Genomic DNA, 13,621 nt, shown 5'->3' with positions numbered 1-13,621 from the left:
GTCACAAATTGAAGAAGTTGAGCTCTACCTTTTCCTTGTGGTCCTACAGCCACCTGCAGAAATGCACCATGCTCTCAGAAACAACCAATCAGATCCAGGAGGAGGGTTTTAGCGCTGTAAATCACTTGTGCATGCACCGAAGCTGTGTCAATAACAGAAACTATTTACTGTTAAAGGGAAAGTGTTTATCCACCATAATCGGTAGCCATGGTAACTACCTTGAGCATTCATGACAAGCTCTGCTGTGGGGAACTAGCTGTAGCTTAGCAGAGATTGCCTCATACTGTCACAACATAGTGACACTTTTTGCTAATATGTAAAATGCATATTGTTTATAAAAGTTCCATACTACAGCTTTAATGTAAAGATTAAAATAAAAGATTTTTATAAAGCATGTGTTGATCATAGATATGGAGGGAAGATGTGGGAGGGAATGGAGGTTGACAGCAGCGTTCCTGCTCTCTTGCAGATCTTCTCCGGATGTTCTTCGACTGTCTGTATGACGAGGACGTCATCTCAGAGGACGCTTTCTACAAGTGGGAGTCGAGCAAAGACCCTGCCGAGCAGGACGGGAAGGGCGTGGCCCTCAAGTCCGTCACCGCGTTCTTCACCTGGCTGCGGGAAGCCGAGGAGGAGTCGGAGGATAATTGACGAGGGCGACTCCCGGGACACGGCGTAGCGGAACTGCATCCTTAACAGCAGAACAAATTTTTCAAGTGGCTGCACGGACAGGGCGACGTGTTTACGGCTGGAACTTTGTTTTTGTTTTGTTTTCCCTCCCCCTGCGGTACAGTCCTGAAACCTACCGCCATCTTCAGTTTGGATTCCAATGGTGGAAGCACTAAATACTGTATCATACATAGAAAATATTTTTGTTTTAAATTTTAACTTACTTTTTTTGTTACTTTTTAAGAAGAGACTTAAAGATAAATAGGTTCTGGACTCCTTAATTTATTATTTTTTTAAGGACTGCAAATACGAAAATTATTTAACATTTGCAGATGCTCACAACAAGAACGCGACAACATAAATAACAATATAATTACATATAATAACAAAATAATTGTGAGATAAATATTCTCCCTGGATTTCACTCTGGTTGAGAACAGGGTAAAAAGCATCTTTATTTTAGGATGAAGGGGAAGCAGAAATGAAAGAAAGGAGTGAATAGACAAGAACTCGTAACTCTGTTGGTCAAAGGTCATCTTGTCATTACCAGGAAGTTATTTWCTTCAGCCTTGGCTCACTCTGCGTTGTTATGAACACCTCAAGAGAGGGAAAATATGCATCTAGGAAGTGATGCAAATCAGAACTTATCAAATTACGCAGATGAACAAAGTGATAAAGAACTAAAGTTCAGCATTCAAAAGCTAATGGCCAGGGTCGCTGAAAACAAGATGCTTGTAATACTTCTTCCGACCTACAGAGCAGAGTAAAGCTTGTAAATACATTAAAGACAAAAAATGTATTTAAAAGGTTTTGATTCTTGTGACTCATTGTTGTGGGAGGTGTGGCTTACAGAGGTCACCTCTGATGACTGCAGGGTGTGTGGTGCGTTCAGGTTCCAGCGATTCTGGTTTGGATGAAGAAAAGAGCAGCAGTGAAAATCCTAATTTAATCTCCACTCAGTCGGATGTCSTTTTCATTTCTTAAATATGCTGTTATATAAATATTTACTGTACACCATTAAACAGCGGAACAGCTAAGGAGGTTCTTGACGGCTTGTTAGCTAATTTTAAGCGACAATTTTTAAGTGCAAGTTCGCACCAAATCCAGAATATGAACAATGGGCATGTTCTTGTTTTCAACCTCCTACTTCAATACAATCAGTTCAAGTAGCAACTTTGGGTTTAGGGAAGTCCTAATGCATTTTAATTTAATAACATAATATGGATAATTATCAGGAGCTGTGTCTGTAGAATCATGGTATTTTAAAGATTTAATAGGCTCGTCTCACTTGATTATCAGTTTTTTTTTTTGTTTTTTGGGTTGTTTTTTTTTTTTCGTAAATATGTCTTTGTGTACATATTTACTTTGATGTTTTGTTATGGGAAGAATCAGTGGACGGCTTCAGAATTGAAGATACAGATTTTTMATTCTGATAAAACAGAGTTGGTATAATAACATTATTACCAGGATACAGCTAGTTTTATGTTGGTATTCTGTTATAATATCACCCTTATAAGTCTTATTAATAAACATCCAGGAAAAAACGGTTCTAAATAATATAGACTTCCAAACAATGTTCTCACAAAACAGTAGGTGATTTATTTTTTTTTTTTTCCAATAAAAATGTTTTATACACGTTTTTAAAACTGTCACTATGTCCTGTCAGTAGAATTTGATGCTCCGATTGGTTGTTTCTTACTGGGAGCAGTGCATTTCTGCAAATGGCAGTAGGACCACAGGAAGGAGGCAGGGGAGCTCAATTATTTTTCAGAGTATCTGTGTTGTTTTCTACTGTGAGGACATAGTGACAGTTCTAACAAATATGTGAACAAACTTTTTTTATATATAAAAATTACCTCCTACAGCTTAAAGTGTTTTTAGGTTGACAAAAAATCTAACATTTTAACATTTTGAGAACGGTGGGTTTCACTTAGTYTCCAACAGAATATTATGTCTTGTTCTACATGTATTGACATGAAAGCTCTTGTTTAATGGTCCTGTGTTGCAGTTATTACCTGTGAGCATGGTGAAATAAGGATCATGCGAGATTCCAGATACAAGCGACAGAGACTGGGCTAGGTTACTAGGTGACTRGGCTAAGACTTGAACATAGGGWGGGGATATCAGTAAAGTTTTTACTCTTCTACATCAAAAGTGGTTCACCGTTCTGACCTGGGAGGCCTTTTTCTTTCRCTTATAGCTCYACAAACAGATCTGATAATGAYAAAGATGGTTACCAAGAGAGTCTTTCTGGGAAATAAGTTAGAAAAGAATGATTTCTTAATTTTATTGTCCAAAAGAAATTAGATGTTGGGACAGACCACTAGGGGGCTTTATTCACACCGAGATGACTGGATGTTTGGATTTWAAAAATATGTTTGTTTGTTTTTTGTAATGACTGCTTTCAGTCTGGAACTTGTAAAATATTTCAGTGGACTTTATTTGTTTTAAGTCATTTGACACTGACCTATTAATGACTCCAGCTGAATAAGAGATGGAATAATTCATATTTGTCGTCTTCAATTCAAATTAAAAAAATCACTATATTCACCCCCAAAGGGAAATTAAAAATTGCCAAAAATTGTTGCAGTAAAAATCTCAAGCATCGCTCATATATTGCTTGTGTTGGGCACCAATCTTCTGAACAAGCAGCCTAGTCACCAGGTAAGAAACGTTCAAAGACCTTGAAAAAAMCAAGGTAAAAGCCACATCAAAACACTGTTAAAATGTGTGGGAAATGCTCTGGTTATTTTATTTAATGTTTTTCCTGCAGCTAAACTGTCATATTAAAACCGTGTTTCTGGCTGTACATGATTATTAGGGGGAAAAAAAACTACAGTTTAATTTTTTATTTCAGCCATAAAAGCACTTTTTTTTTCATTGTTATGATTTGAATCTTCTGACGTGCCGCGTGACGCCGCACGTCATCTGCGGTCCGAGTGGGGCGGGGCTCGTTAACGGAGAAATCGAAATAAAGGATCCTGCAGAAATCTCACCTGAAGCTATATCACTTGTCAGCAGAGCAGTGAAAGGTAAGCTTGCTTTGCAATAAATTTTTTGCTGAACATTAATTTGCATCGATTTTATGCTCGGAAAAGCCGCCGCTTGTGGAGTTTTTGCTCCGTGCAACTGAAGTGAATTTTATGTGCCTTGTGCGACGCCATTACTGTGCTCCCAACCCCACGGACAAAATGGCGAATGTGGCGGAAAAAAAAAAAAAAAAAAAAAGTCGGGTCAGAAAATGCCAAGAAAAGATCCGTGTATCCTAATCTCCTCCTTTCATGGTTGTGTTTATTATTGTAGCACTGAGATCACTGCAAGCCGAGGACTGCTGAGTGATCCGAAGGAAAGCTTGGAGACGTAAATAGGTAAACATTAGTCAAACAGTTTGGAATAGGTTTTATTGCTTTTAGCGTTGAATAATCNAAAAAAAAAAAAAAAAATTCTTGCAGCTCATTGTTGGGAGCGGACGGGATGGGTTTGTGTAAAGCTGGCGGATATGAGGGGTTGTTGACGCGGGATTGGATGGGGGTCGTGCTTTTCCGCAAGAGGCGAATTGCACCTCTAGTTTCAGGTGGAGGAAATGAATGAAGTGGGTTTGGCTCGTTGGAAGCGCGCACATAAACAAATGTTCATGCTCATGCATATGGCTTCTCCTTTTTCGTTCAGAATATTCGTCTGTGATGCCGATTCGCCGAGCAACCGCAACTCCAACCCAGGAGAAGGCTCCCTCTGCGGCTGCAGAGAAAGGTGAGGCCGGGGTCGGACATCCCTCTTCCCCTCCCCAATCCGTGGACCCCTGAGTGGCACCACCCACGCATATTTCACTAGGATCACGGCCCACAACTACTCCGTTTCAGGATTTATTATCTTAACTTCAACATTGTGCTATTATTCACTATTTACACTTTTCTTTACAGTGTATGACATTCACATTAACAGTATTTCACCAAATAAAATAACTCCTTTTTTTTTTTTTTTTTTTTTTAGTTCAGCATCTTAGTTTATATTACTGCAAAAATATAGATTTGCTGTGACTTCATTGTTCTGTTTGTTTTTTGATTTGAAAGAACAAGAGGCGTCATCTGAAGAGTCGCCCCCTGCTGATAAGGAGCAGGCTGCATCTTCAGCTGCCCCAGCAGAGGGGGAGGCATCGGGCGACGGAGAGGCCGCGGAGAAGGCAGAAGACGGACCCCTGGAGACAAAGGAGGAAGCTGGAGACGGGAAAGAGTGAGTTACGGCCTAGACCCGGGTTGCAAGTGAAAACCCTGCGATATTTCACTTTGATAGCACTTTTATCTTTTTGAATTATCCTTACCTCTGCTGGATGACAGCTGACTGCTCACATGGTTGCAGTGTCCCATTCCTAAAAGATGTGAGGTCCTGTCACAGCCACAGCAATTTCCCTGCACTAGATTAGTCAAACTGACGGATGTGCTCACAGTCTTGGAGGAGTCCAGGAGGAGAAGACGATGTCCTCTTTCTTTGGTTTGTTTTTTTTTGGACAGGAAGTGTCTGCCCACTAGGGTTTGTCACTGCACAGTTCAATGCAACAAAAGTTTATTTTTGGAGCAGCATCAATCTGCGTCCTTGTGATTTTTCTTTTCTTTTTTTTTCTTTTTTTTTTTTTTCTCCACACAGAACAGATTATTCTGCGTTTTACAAGTTGGCAGGTCTGTAGTCTCAGCCCATATGCTTGACTGTCTGCCTTATTGTAAAGTTTAAATTATTTTTAATTGGAACAACAAAAACCACTAAGTGGAACTTTGAAAAAGTTGTACAATGTGCTGAAACTAAGCCTTTTTATCTGTTAGGGCACTCCTTTTTTTTTTTTTTTTTTTTAGATATTTATTTATTTGGCAGGAACAATGTACATTCCCTTTGCTGTAAATGCATCAGAATGAGCCAACTGGCTGTTTTCCATCCATTGTCCCTGGGTAAATGGAAAATGTCTCACTAAAAACAAACAAAGGGTTATAAAATGATAAAACCGTTAAAATGAACTTTAATGTGCACAGAGGATAGCATTAGCTTTACAATAAGATTTAACAGCGGTTACTTGCACCTGTACACCTGTAATATTTCAAACATTAATATGTTTGAATATTTTCAATATCTTCTTTAATATCTTCAACTCTTTACATCCATGCTAGCCATTTAAAAAAAAAAAGAAGTGAAGTGCAAATTTTATGGAAACTTTATAACAATTAACTCTTGGAAATATTAGCTGCAATTCTGTTAGATGAAGGCACTTGGGTGATATTTGATGAGCTCTTATTGTAAACTTTACCCTCTTCCTCCTCCTCCTCTTCTCCCAGACTTGAATAAGTAATTCTGCATCTGTCAGCTCTTGGATTGGTGGCATTTCAGCTCAAATTACCGTTGTGGTCATTGAGACCGATGTTCTGAAACTTAATTTTGTCTCTCTTGCCGGTGACAAACAGACATAATGTGAAATGCCAGGACTGCGCGGCTGGACAGTGCTCAACACACTGCTATGTTCTCCTTCTAAGGTGAGGATGTGATAAAGATAAGGATAAGGGTGGTAACGATCACAGTGAAATATCGCTTGAACCACACTGACCCATCCCCCTTCACTGAACTTGTGTTGCTCCTTCTGGTGGCAGGATGAAAGATGGCGTCAAGCATAAGAAATCCAAGTCCAAGAAGGTGAAACGGACAATTCCTGCATGGGCTAGCGTCACCACACACAAAAAAATCCCCGTGTCCAACTTTGCAGGCACGCAGAACAAAGTGGAAAACGTCCTTGTCGAAGCTATAGGGGTGTGTACCAACTCTGAGCTCATCTTGGTCTTGGTCGTCTCTTGGCAACGATTGTTTCCTTCAATGCTTTTTGTTTCCCTTGCAGTCCTCCAATGAGAGGTCTGGGATGTCCTTCCAATCCGTCATGAAATATATGTTGAAAAAATACCCAGGGATGGATTTTCACAAGAAGAAGACTCTAATCAAGAAATCAATGAAGAAACACTTGGAAAAGGGCACCATCAAACAGGTAGAATGTTTTTAAACTTCGCCTACAGCGCTTTTCAAAAGGGTTGTGTCCTTTTGTAGATTGGTGTATATATATTTTTATCAAACTGGTTTGATGTCGGGACAAAAATAACTTCTGTAAAAAATGTAATTTTTATATTTAATTTGCTATGGGACTGAGCTATCCAAACCTACCTGTCCCTGTGTGAAACGGGTAATTCCCTCCAAGTACCCTCTAAATCAAATCATGAGTAAACCTTTGGTTTAGTTTCACTTGTCATATTTCAATCTTCATATCTTCCAGATCTGTAAAATCAAAACACTGCAATAGAACCTACTTTTAGGAGGAAATGGGTTAAAAGATCTCAAAAAGTAGCACAAAAATAAAGTCTTGACAAGCTTATGCCAAAGGTGTTTCTTACACTGCAACAAGAACTATTAAAGGAAACAAAATAAAAACATTTGAAGAAGACGCCGATCACAACTTCTTCACGAAATCTAAACAAAAATGGAGTGGCGTGAGATGTTTGTTTTTAGACTTTCTCTTTTGTCTTTGGCAAAAGAACACGACTCATTTCTCCAGCTAGCACTAGACTTTTATTTATTTTTGGTTGCATGCTTGCTTTATGTGTTGGGGGTGCAAATACTACAACACTGCATTGATGTTAAAATGAGTTTAGGTGTTTTATGCAATTATGTGTACACCTTCTGTCCATCCTTACAGTCTTCACTTGTATTGAAAATTAAGCCTCTAATTTGTTGCAAATATTTATTTTTAATTCTATTGTGGTCGACCTTGGGCTAACCGTCACAGGCTTATAAATAAATCCTCATTGTGTTTTTCCTGTCTCCCAGCTGAAGGGTAAAGGCCTTTCAGGAACCTTCGCCATTGGAAAAGCGCCTCCCCAATCTAAGGTGTGTTACCGTAGAAACCTCCTTCCAACCTTTTAAAGCTGGACTGTTTTGTTTTATTTTTTAATAAACTGTGTGCTGTCTCACAAGTTCTCTAAACATTTTTTTTTTTTGCCTGTTTTGGGTCCACATTAAAGTCAGATTTGTTCATGTTTATATTTAGCTGTTAGAGGATGAACAGTTCCCACACTCTGGTCCAAGTAAAGCCTCGAGGTGACCGTAAAACTTTAATGTGGCAGCAGATGACAAGAAGCTTTAAGTATTGCAGCAGAATGTTGGTGTGACTTGGTAACTCTTATGGTGCTTTCCTAATTTGAAAAAATACATTTAAAGTTTTTTTGTTTGTTTTGCATCAACAATCATATCTCAATTTTATGGCATGAGATCTCATGAAATTAAAACTGTTGATATATTGTTCCACAATACATCTCTATCTCTTACTGTTATACCGTTGAGGTATACCAATAATTTCTTTAAGCCTTGAATCCTGTAGTTATACTGATGTAATATTAATTGGTCAACAAAATGGTGGCTGGTCACAGCTGGGTACTGATTGCAAAGTCTTTAAAACACAATTTGTGAAACATTTTTAATTTGTTTAGAGGGAAGAAAATATTTGTGTGACTTAGTTACTCAAAATTGACTCTCGTCAACTTCTTGTCAGCACCTGGTGTATGGTCTCGTCTTTCACTGATCCGCGGTCGGATCTAATTCTGCTCTGCCTCACAATGTTTCTAGAAAGGCGTTCCGAAGCAGGAGTCTCTGGGAGACGCCCTTCCTCTCATCATCACTCGGCTCTGTGAGCCCAAAGAGGCCTCTTACAATCTGATCAAGAAGTATCTGGAGCAGCACTTCCCCAGCCTCAACATTGAAAACAGGTGTGACTGGGATCAGTCGGGGTGCTCAGCTCTCCTTAACCTTTGCTTTCCACATTGTCCAGTATAAGCCACATGTTACAATTATTACAAATCTCCTTTTCATAGAAAATTAAGATTGGTAAATGGTGGTTACAGGGATCTCCAACTCTGATCGTGCAGACACTGTCCTGCAAACTTTAGTTTATGGATGCACACTATATTGACATCAACATCGGTTTCTGCAGATGTTGGTCTTTTTTTTTCGTCTGATTAAATAAAACCGGGTCAAAATTGAGTAATATTCATTTCCATCTTTTTGCCATGTGTTTCTGGAGGGTCCAAGATTAGTCATGATAGTCTGGAGTTTTTTTTTGTTGTTGTTGTTTTTTTCCCAAAAATGTTGAAATGTATGCAATATTTTGAAATATCGGTTAATGGCCATAACATCAATTTTCATTTTGGCTGTCAGCATCAGTGCATCCTAGCTCCAAAACTCCTGAATATCTTTGAAACATAAACATGTCTTATAGGGTAACATTATTACTCAGCTACTTTTCCATTTTTGCCCATGAAAGACCTAAATATTGTCACACGTTGGATAAATCAGGCTGTTTCTATAATTTATTCAATATATCGAACTCTTGATGAACCAAATCCTCATGAATCACACCATTACAGCTAATGGAATAATTGGGAAGATGGGAATTTCCTATAAGAATTGTTCTTTGAGTTAAATTGATAGCCTTGTTTTTGTCTAAGGCCTGATCTACTGAAGACCGCCCTGGTAAGGGCGGTAGAGAAAGGACACCTGGAGCAAATCACAGGGACAGGAGCGAGAGGAACCTTCCAGGTAAACCTCCAAATACTCGTCTAACCTCAACACGTTAGCATTTTCCAAAGGAAGCTATTTATTGAAAAAAAATTTGTTATGCAAATGTTGTCAAAGTTACATTTGTTCATGTCTCCTGTATTGTTTCCTTCCCAGCTGAAGCGAGCTGCCAAAGAGTCTCAGCTGAAAGGCAGCACGTTGGAAGATGCCATCACAGTTGCGATCACAGCTATGAATGAGCCCAAGACCTGCAGCACTACATCCCTGCGCAAATATCTCGTAGACTCCAACAAAGACGTCAAGGAGAACCTGCTGGGTAAGTTCCCGTCTGTCCATGTTCACAGTCCTCAGCAGGACCTAACTTATAAAGGATTACATGCTTAAATATTTTCACTGTTGGTATGGATACTAAACCTAAAGGGTTCTTAGAGTAAATCCCTGCATAGATGAGGGTGAACTTAAACCAAACATGCATCTCCAATAAAGGATCAACATTAAACGCATTACACCAACCAAAGAGGATTTCTTCATGCATTCAAGGAAGACCACTGCTTCACAAACTTTATTACTTAAAGCTTTCATAAAATCTCAGCATGTTCAGGTATGTGTACAGGTGCTGATTGGCTGATCAGCCTCAAAACATGCAGAGCCAGTTTTAATCTGAAGAAATCCATTGTAAAGTGAGCATTGTGAGAATTCCTTATAAGTCTTCACTTCTTTCCGTTTTCTTTTTTTTTTCTTTTTTAATTGCATTGTGTCACACAAAATCTTGCTTTAGTGGACAATAAACTTAATTCCAGCTTTGGTTGGAACTTAAAGGCAACCTATTATGTAAAATTCACATTTTACACGATTTTGTACTTCCATTTGGTTTTCTACTGCTTCTCAATACAAAGTGTTTATAAAAAATAAACAGCTGGGTTTTTTTATGTTTTATGGTGTCTGAAAAATGAGCGGTTTCAAAAATCTTTGGAATGCAACATCGCAATTAACGGGCACAGCCTGTTGCCAAGCAACCTGAGCAAACCCCTGCCCGGTACTTGGCAACCCAAGCTGAGCTCCAGGACGTTTGGTCAGCTGGTTTCACCTCTGTATGCGCTGAAAAAGACGAGTGCTTTTTTTTGTTGACTTACCGTTCCAAAACTACTTGCTGCATTTTTGTTGGTTATGCAGAAGACCCAACTTCTGCTTTTCAAAGATATATGGTTGTATAATTGCACAACCGTTTGCAGCCATTTTTGCATGCAAGTGTAAACGGTGAGTATGGTGGTGTAGCCAGCAGCAGCTTATTTAGACATAAAGTGACAAGAGGCCCTGAAAAGGCTCATTCTGAAAGGAGCTCAACATCGGCAAAATTGACGAAACTAAAATCTAATTATCTAAGAATGACTTTGTGCAAACAAAATGTAATGAATATGTCTGGCTAGTTCTTTGGGCTATACAAAACTTGTTCTTGGAAGTATAATTATAAGTCACCTTTAAAATAAATTTGTAAACAACCTAAACAGACATGTTGTCACTAAAATGGGAACTGTCTTCTTCAGTGGCCAGTTTGAGGAGGACTCTGACCAAGTGTAAAGTTCTGGGCTGGATGGAGCAGATAACTGGTCACGGTTTCACAGGGACTTATCAGCTCTCATTTCCATTTTATCCAAGGTAAACCACAATTTAAAAAATATAAAATAATCAATTATATTAACATGTACTGAGGCATAGATTTTTTTTTTTTTGTTATTGTCATAGCCCTACCACCCTGTATCCAGAAAAGTTTCAAGATGTTCCAAAAAAACCAGTCAAGCGGAAGCGGCTTACAGATTCTTCAGATGAAGAAGATGAGGAAGAGGAGTCTGAGGAAGAAGAGTCAGAAGATGAGGCTCCAGTTCGCAAGAGGTAACTATAAGCCAGAATTTTTTTTTTTGTTTTTGTCATTGTAAGCTTACATTTTTTGTTGCAGCATCTAACTCTTGAAATCACTCTTAGGACACCTAACAAGAGGCCTCCACCTAAGGCTCGGCGCCCTCCACCTGCCAAGAAACCCCGCAGTGTCAGCAAGCCGAAGGCTGGAGGTAAAGGTCGAGCACTTGCAAAGAAGTCGCCTGCCAAGAAACCTGTGAGATCGGGAAAGACCCCATGTAAAAAGGAAACTGTATCGACGCCTAAAGCAACACCTGTGAAGAAAGGGGCTCCTTCAAGAAAGTCTAAAACACCAGCTGTTAAAAAGCTAAGCAAAAAAGGCTCCAGGAAACCTCCATCCAGAGAGTCATCCCCGGAAGAGCCCAAAGTTGAAAAGGCGACGACAAAAAGTGGTTCCAGGCGGATAAAAACCGAGGAGTCCTACCCCGAGGAGCCGAAGGTTCTAAAGGAGACGACGAAAAGCGGATCGAAGCGATTTAAAGTTGAAGAGTCGTCCCCCAAGGAGCCCGCGCCCAAAAAGCCGGCGGCCAGAGGTGGGTCCAAAAAAAAGGCACAACCATCGCCTCCCAAGAAGGCTGACCTCAAAAAACCCCCGAAAAGCAGCAAACAGTCCGCTCGAAAGTCCAAGAGAGGAAGATACTGAACCCATGAGCGCCTTCCAGAAACTGGGCTGTTCTGAACAGTCTGCAGCTTTGTTTCAATGCTCTCTCTATTTTTACCATTCTGTTTTAGAGGGCTGTAGTTTTAACGTTCATTTTGTTTTGTTTTTTTACTGTAGAGTAAGAACATTATCTTAACAGTTACGTTAGCCGTGCATTGAGGGTGTGTTGAAGTCCTTTTTTTATTCATGATGTGTAGAACAGCTTGGTTAGTCTTGCCGTTAAAGATGCCAGTTTGGGAAAGCAGAGCAAAATTCACCATACTGTAACTAGAACCATGTCTTGACTTCTGTTTGTATGTGTTCATCCACTCAGTGCTGGTGGCTCACATTCCTGATCCCAACAAAAGAGAGTTCAGTGTTCTTTCGAAGGCGGAAGTGTCGGATTTATTTTTTTAATTATTATTATTATTATTAATAAGAGGTTAAAGACCTTAGACTGTCAGTGTTGCTGCGCTATAAAAGAGAGAAATGTAGACTGTTGTCCAGTGTCTTAAGACTCCAATCCTGGACAGTGTGGCCAGTACAGGATTGGAGTCTGAAATCTTATCCATATTCGTAATCTTTATACTTTTGGGAACGTTTCATGTTCAACCAGCTGCCCTGTTGATTTTAAATGAAAAAAAAAAGCACTTGATATTGAAATCACAAATAAAATATGTCTGTATGTAAAATCAAGATATACATTGGTTTTAATAGCTTCACAGCTGTTATTTAGTTCCAAATTATAATAAATTTGTGTTGTAAGAAATGGAGGATACCAGCTCACACATACCCTGCATGCATGTATTCCCTGTGTTATCCTTTTTTTTCCCCAAGTCATTAATAAAATGGCTATATTTGTAATCTGTTTGGGGTTTTTTGTAAGCCACCATAGCTGATTGGATCTGATTTGCTCTTTTTTTGAGCAGAAAAACAATCTCTCCAGATTTGTGACCCACATTTTCAGACTGTTCCATGATTTTTGCTGAATCTTACATATTTCACTTTATTTTTATTTTTTTCACTTTAACCTGGCATTCAACTTATTACCCTGAAGTGCAATAAGCCACATTTGAATAATTTAACATTGGCACCTTATTCTAAAGACATTTTTTAGCAGTAGAAATAAATGTCCTTATTCATTCAAACTATTTCAAAATCTCCAATGTCCAAATTTAGTTCAAGGCAAACTAGTTTTTGTTTTTTTATTAATACTTTTAAATGAGAGTAAAACAGTCCAACATTGTGTGACTAAAATCCTGTGTATTGATTGACTTGCACATAAAACAGTTTTGACAAGCCAGTTCACGCAATTCCTTGTGCTTGGAATCACTTCAGGTTTGGATAAATGTAGAGGACGGGCATCTGACATAAAACCTAAGCCAAATCAAATATGCAAATCACAAACGTGTAGTGGTGAACCCTGAAAGGAGAAAAAAAATGAACCCATTATGGCATCATTCTCGTTCTGTAATTTTAAAATAAAAGTTTTTTTGTATCAGAAATTGGATCTTGGTGTAGCATTTTAAGATTATCTTTAAATTGAAAATGAAAGCATTCATTCATTAGAAATGGTGATAAATTATATTTATCCCTGTTCATTTTGATTGTTTACATAAGATTTATAAAGCATTTAGTGAGTGACACCTTCTACAAAATGGGGTAAACCACAAAAGCCCATAGCTAAAGAAACCACTTGGCTGCACCCAAACATATTCATGGAAGGTTGAATGGAAGGAAAAACTGCTCAAGAAAATGGTGTAGCAGATGACTATTAAGAAGACTGGGACTAAACCCATTTAATAGTTA

General features: G+C 38.8%; 2 protein-coding genes across 18 annotated transcripts in view; both read left to right on the top strand.

The window, feature by feature from the left end:
• LOC103464756 (eukaryotic translation initiation factor 4 gamma 3) overlaps nucleotides 1-1,706 on the top strand; it is a 57,372-nt gene extending 55,666 nt beyond the window's left edge. For all 14 annotated transcript variants that reach the window (XM_008409098.2, XM_008409082.2, XM_008409091.1 and 11 more), the window contains one exon: nucleotides 470-1,706. In XM_008409098.2, the coding sequence (XP_008407320.1) occupies nucleotides 470-651 (182 nt within the window). In that variant the 3' untranslated portion in view covers nucleotides 652-1,706. The remainder of the gene's footprint in view (nucleotides 1-469) is intronic.
• Nucleotides 1,707-2,492: 786 nt separating this feature from the next.
• On the top strand, nucleotides 2,493-13,538 carry hp1bp3 (heterochromatin protein 1, binding protein 3). 4 transcript variants are annotated; one of them, XM_008409079.2, is made up of 13 exons: nucleotides 2,493-3,701; nucleotides 4,339-4,419; nucleotides 4,740-4,899; nucleotides 6,114-6,182; nucleotides 6,297-6,453; nucleotides 6,539-6,682; nucleotides 7,516-7,575; nucleotides 8,311-8,450; nucleotides 9,189-9,279; nucleotides 9,415-9,574; nucleotides 10,803-10,914; nucleotides 11,002-11,148; nucleotides 11,239-13,538. In XM_008409079.2, exons 2-13 carry the CDS (start codon nucleotides 4,353-4,355, stop codon nucleotides 11,813-11,815), a joined length of 1,884 nt encoding a protein of 627 aa, XP_008407301.1. In that variant the 5' UTR covers nucleotides 2,493-3,701; nucleotides 4,339-4,352; the 3' UTR covers nucleotides 11,816-13,538. The 4 variants fall into 4 exon arrangements, with proteins under 4 accessions (XP_008407301.1, XP_008407299.1, XP_008407300.1 ...); XM_008409077.2 differs by lacking the exon at nucleotides 2,493-3,701 and adding an exon at nucleotides 4,136-4,243; XM_008409080.2 differs by lacking the exon at nucleotides 2,493-3,701 and adding an exon at nucleotides 4,188-4,261.
• The last annotated feature ends 83 nt before the right edge of the window (nucleotides 13,539-13,621 follow it).

Source organism: Poecilia reticulata, linkage group LG5 (assembly GCF_000633615.1).
Source record: "Poecilia reticulata strain Guanapo linkage group LG5, Guppy_female_1.0+MT, whole genome shotgun sequence".
Lineage (NCBI taxonomy): Eukaryota > Metazoa > Chordata > Actinopteri > Cyprinodontiformes > Poeciliidae > Poecilia > Poecilia reticulata.
Note: the sequence above shows the minus strand (reverse complement) of the source record. Positions and strands in the feature narration are given on the sequence as shown.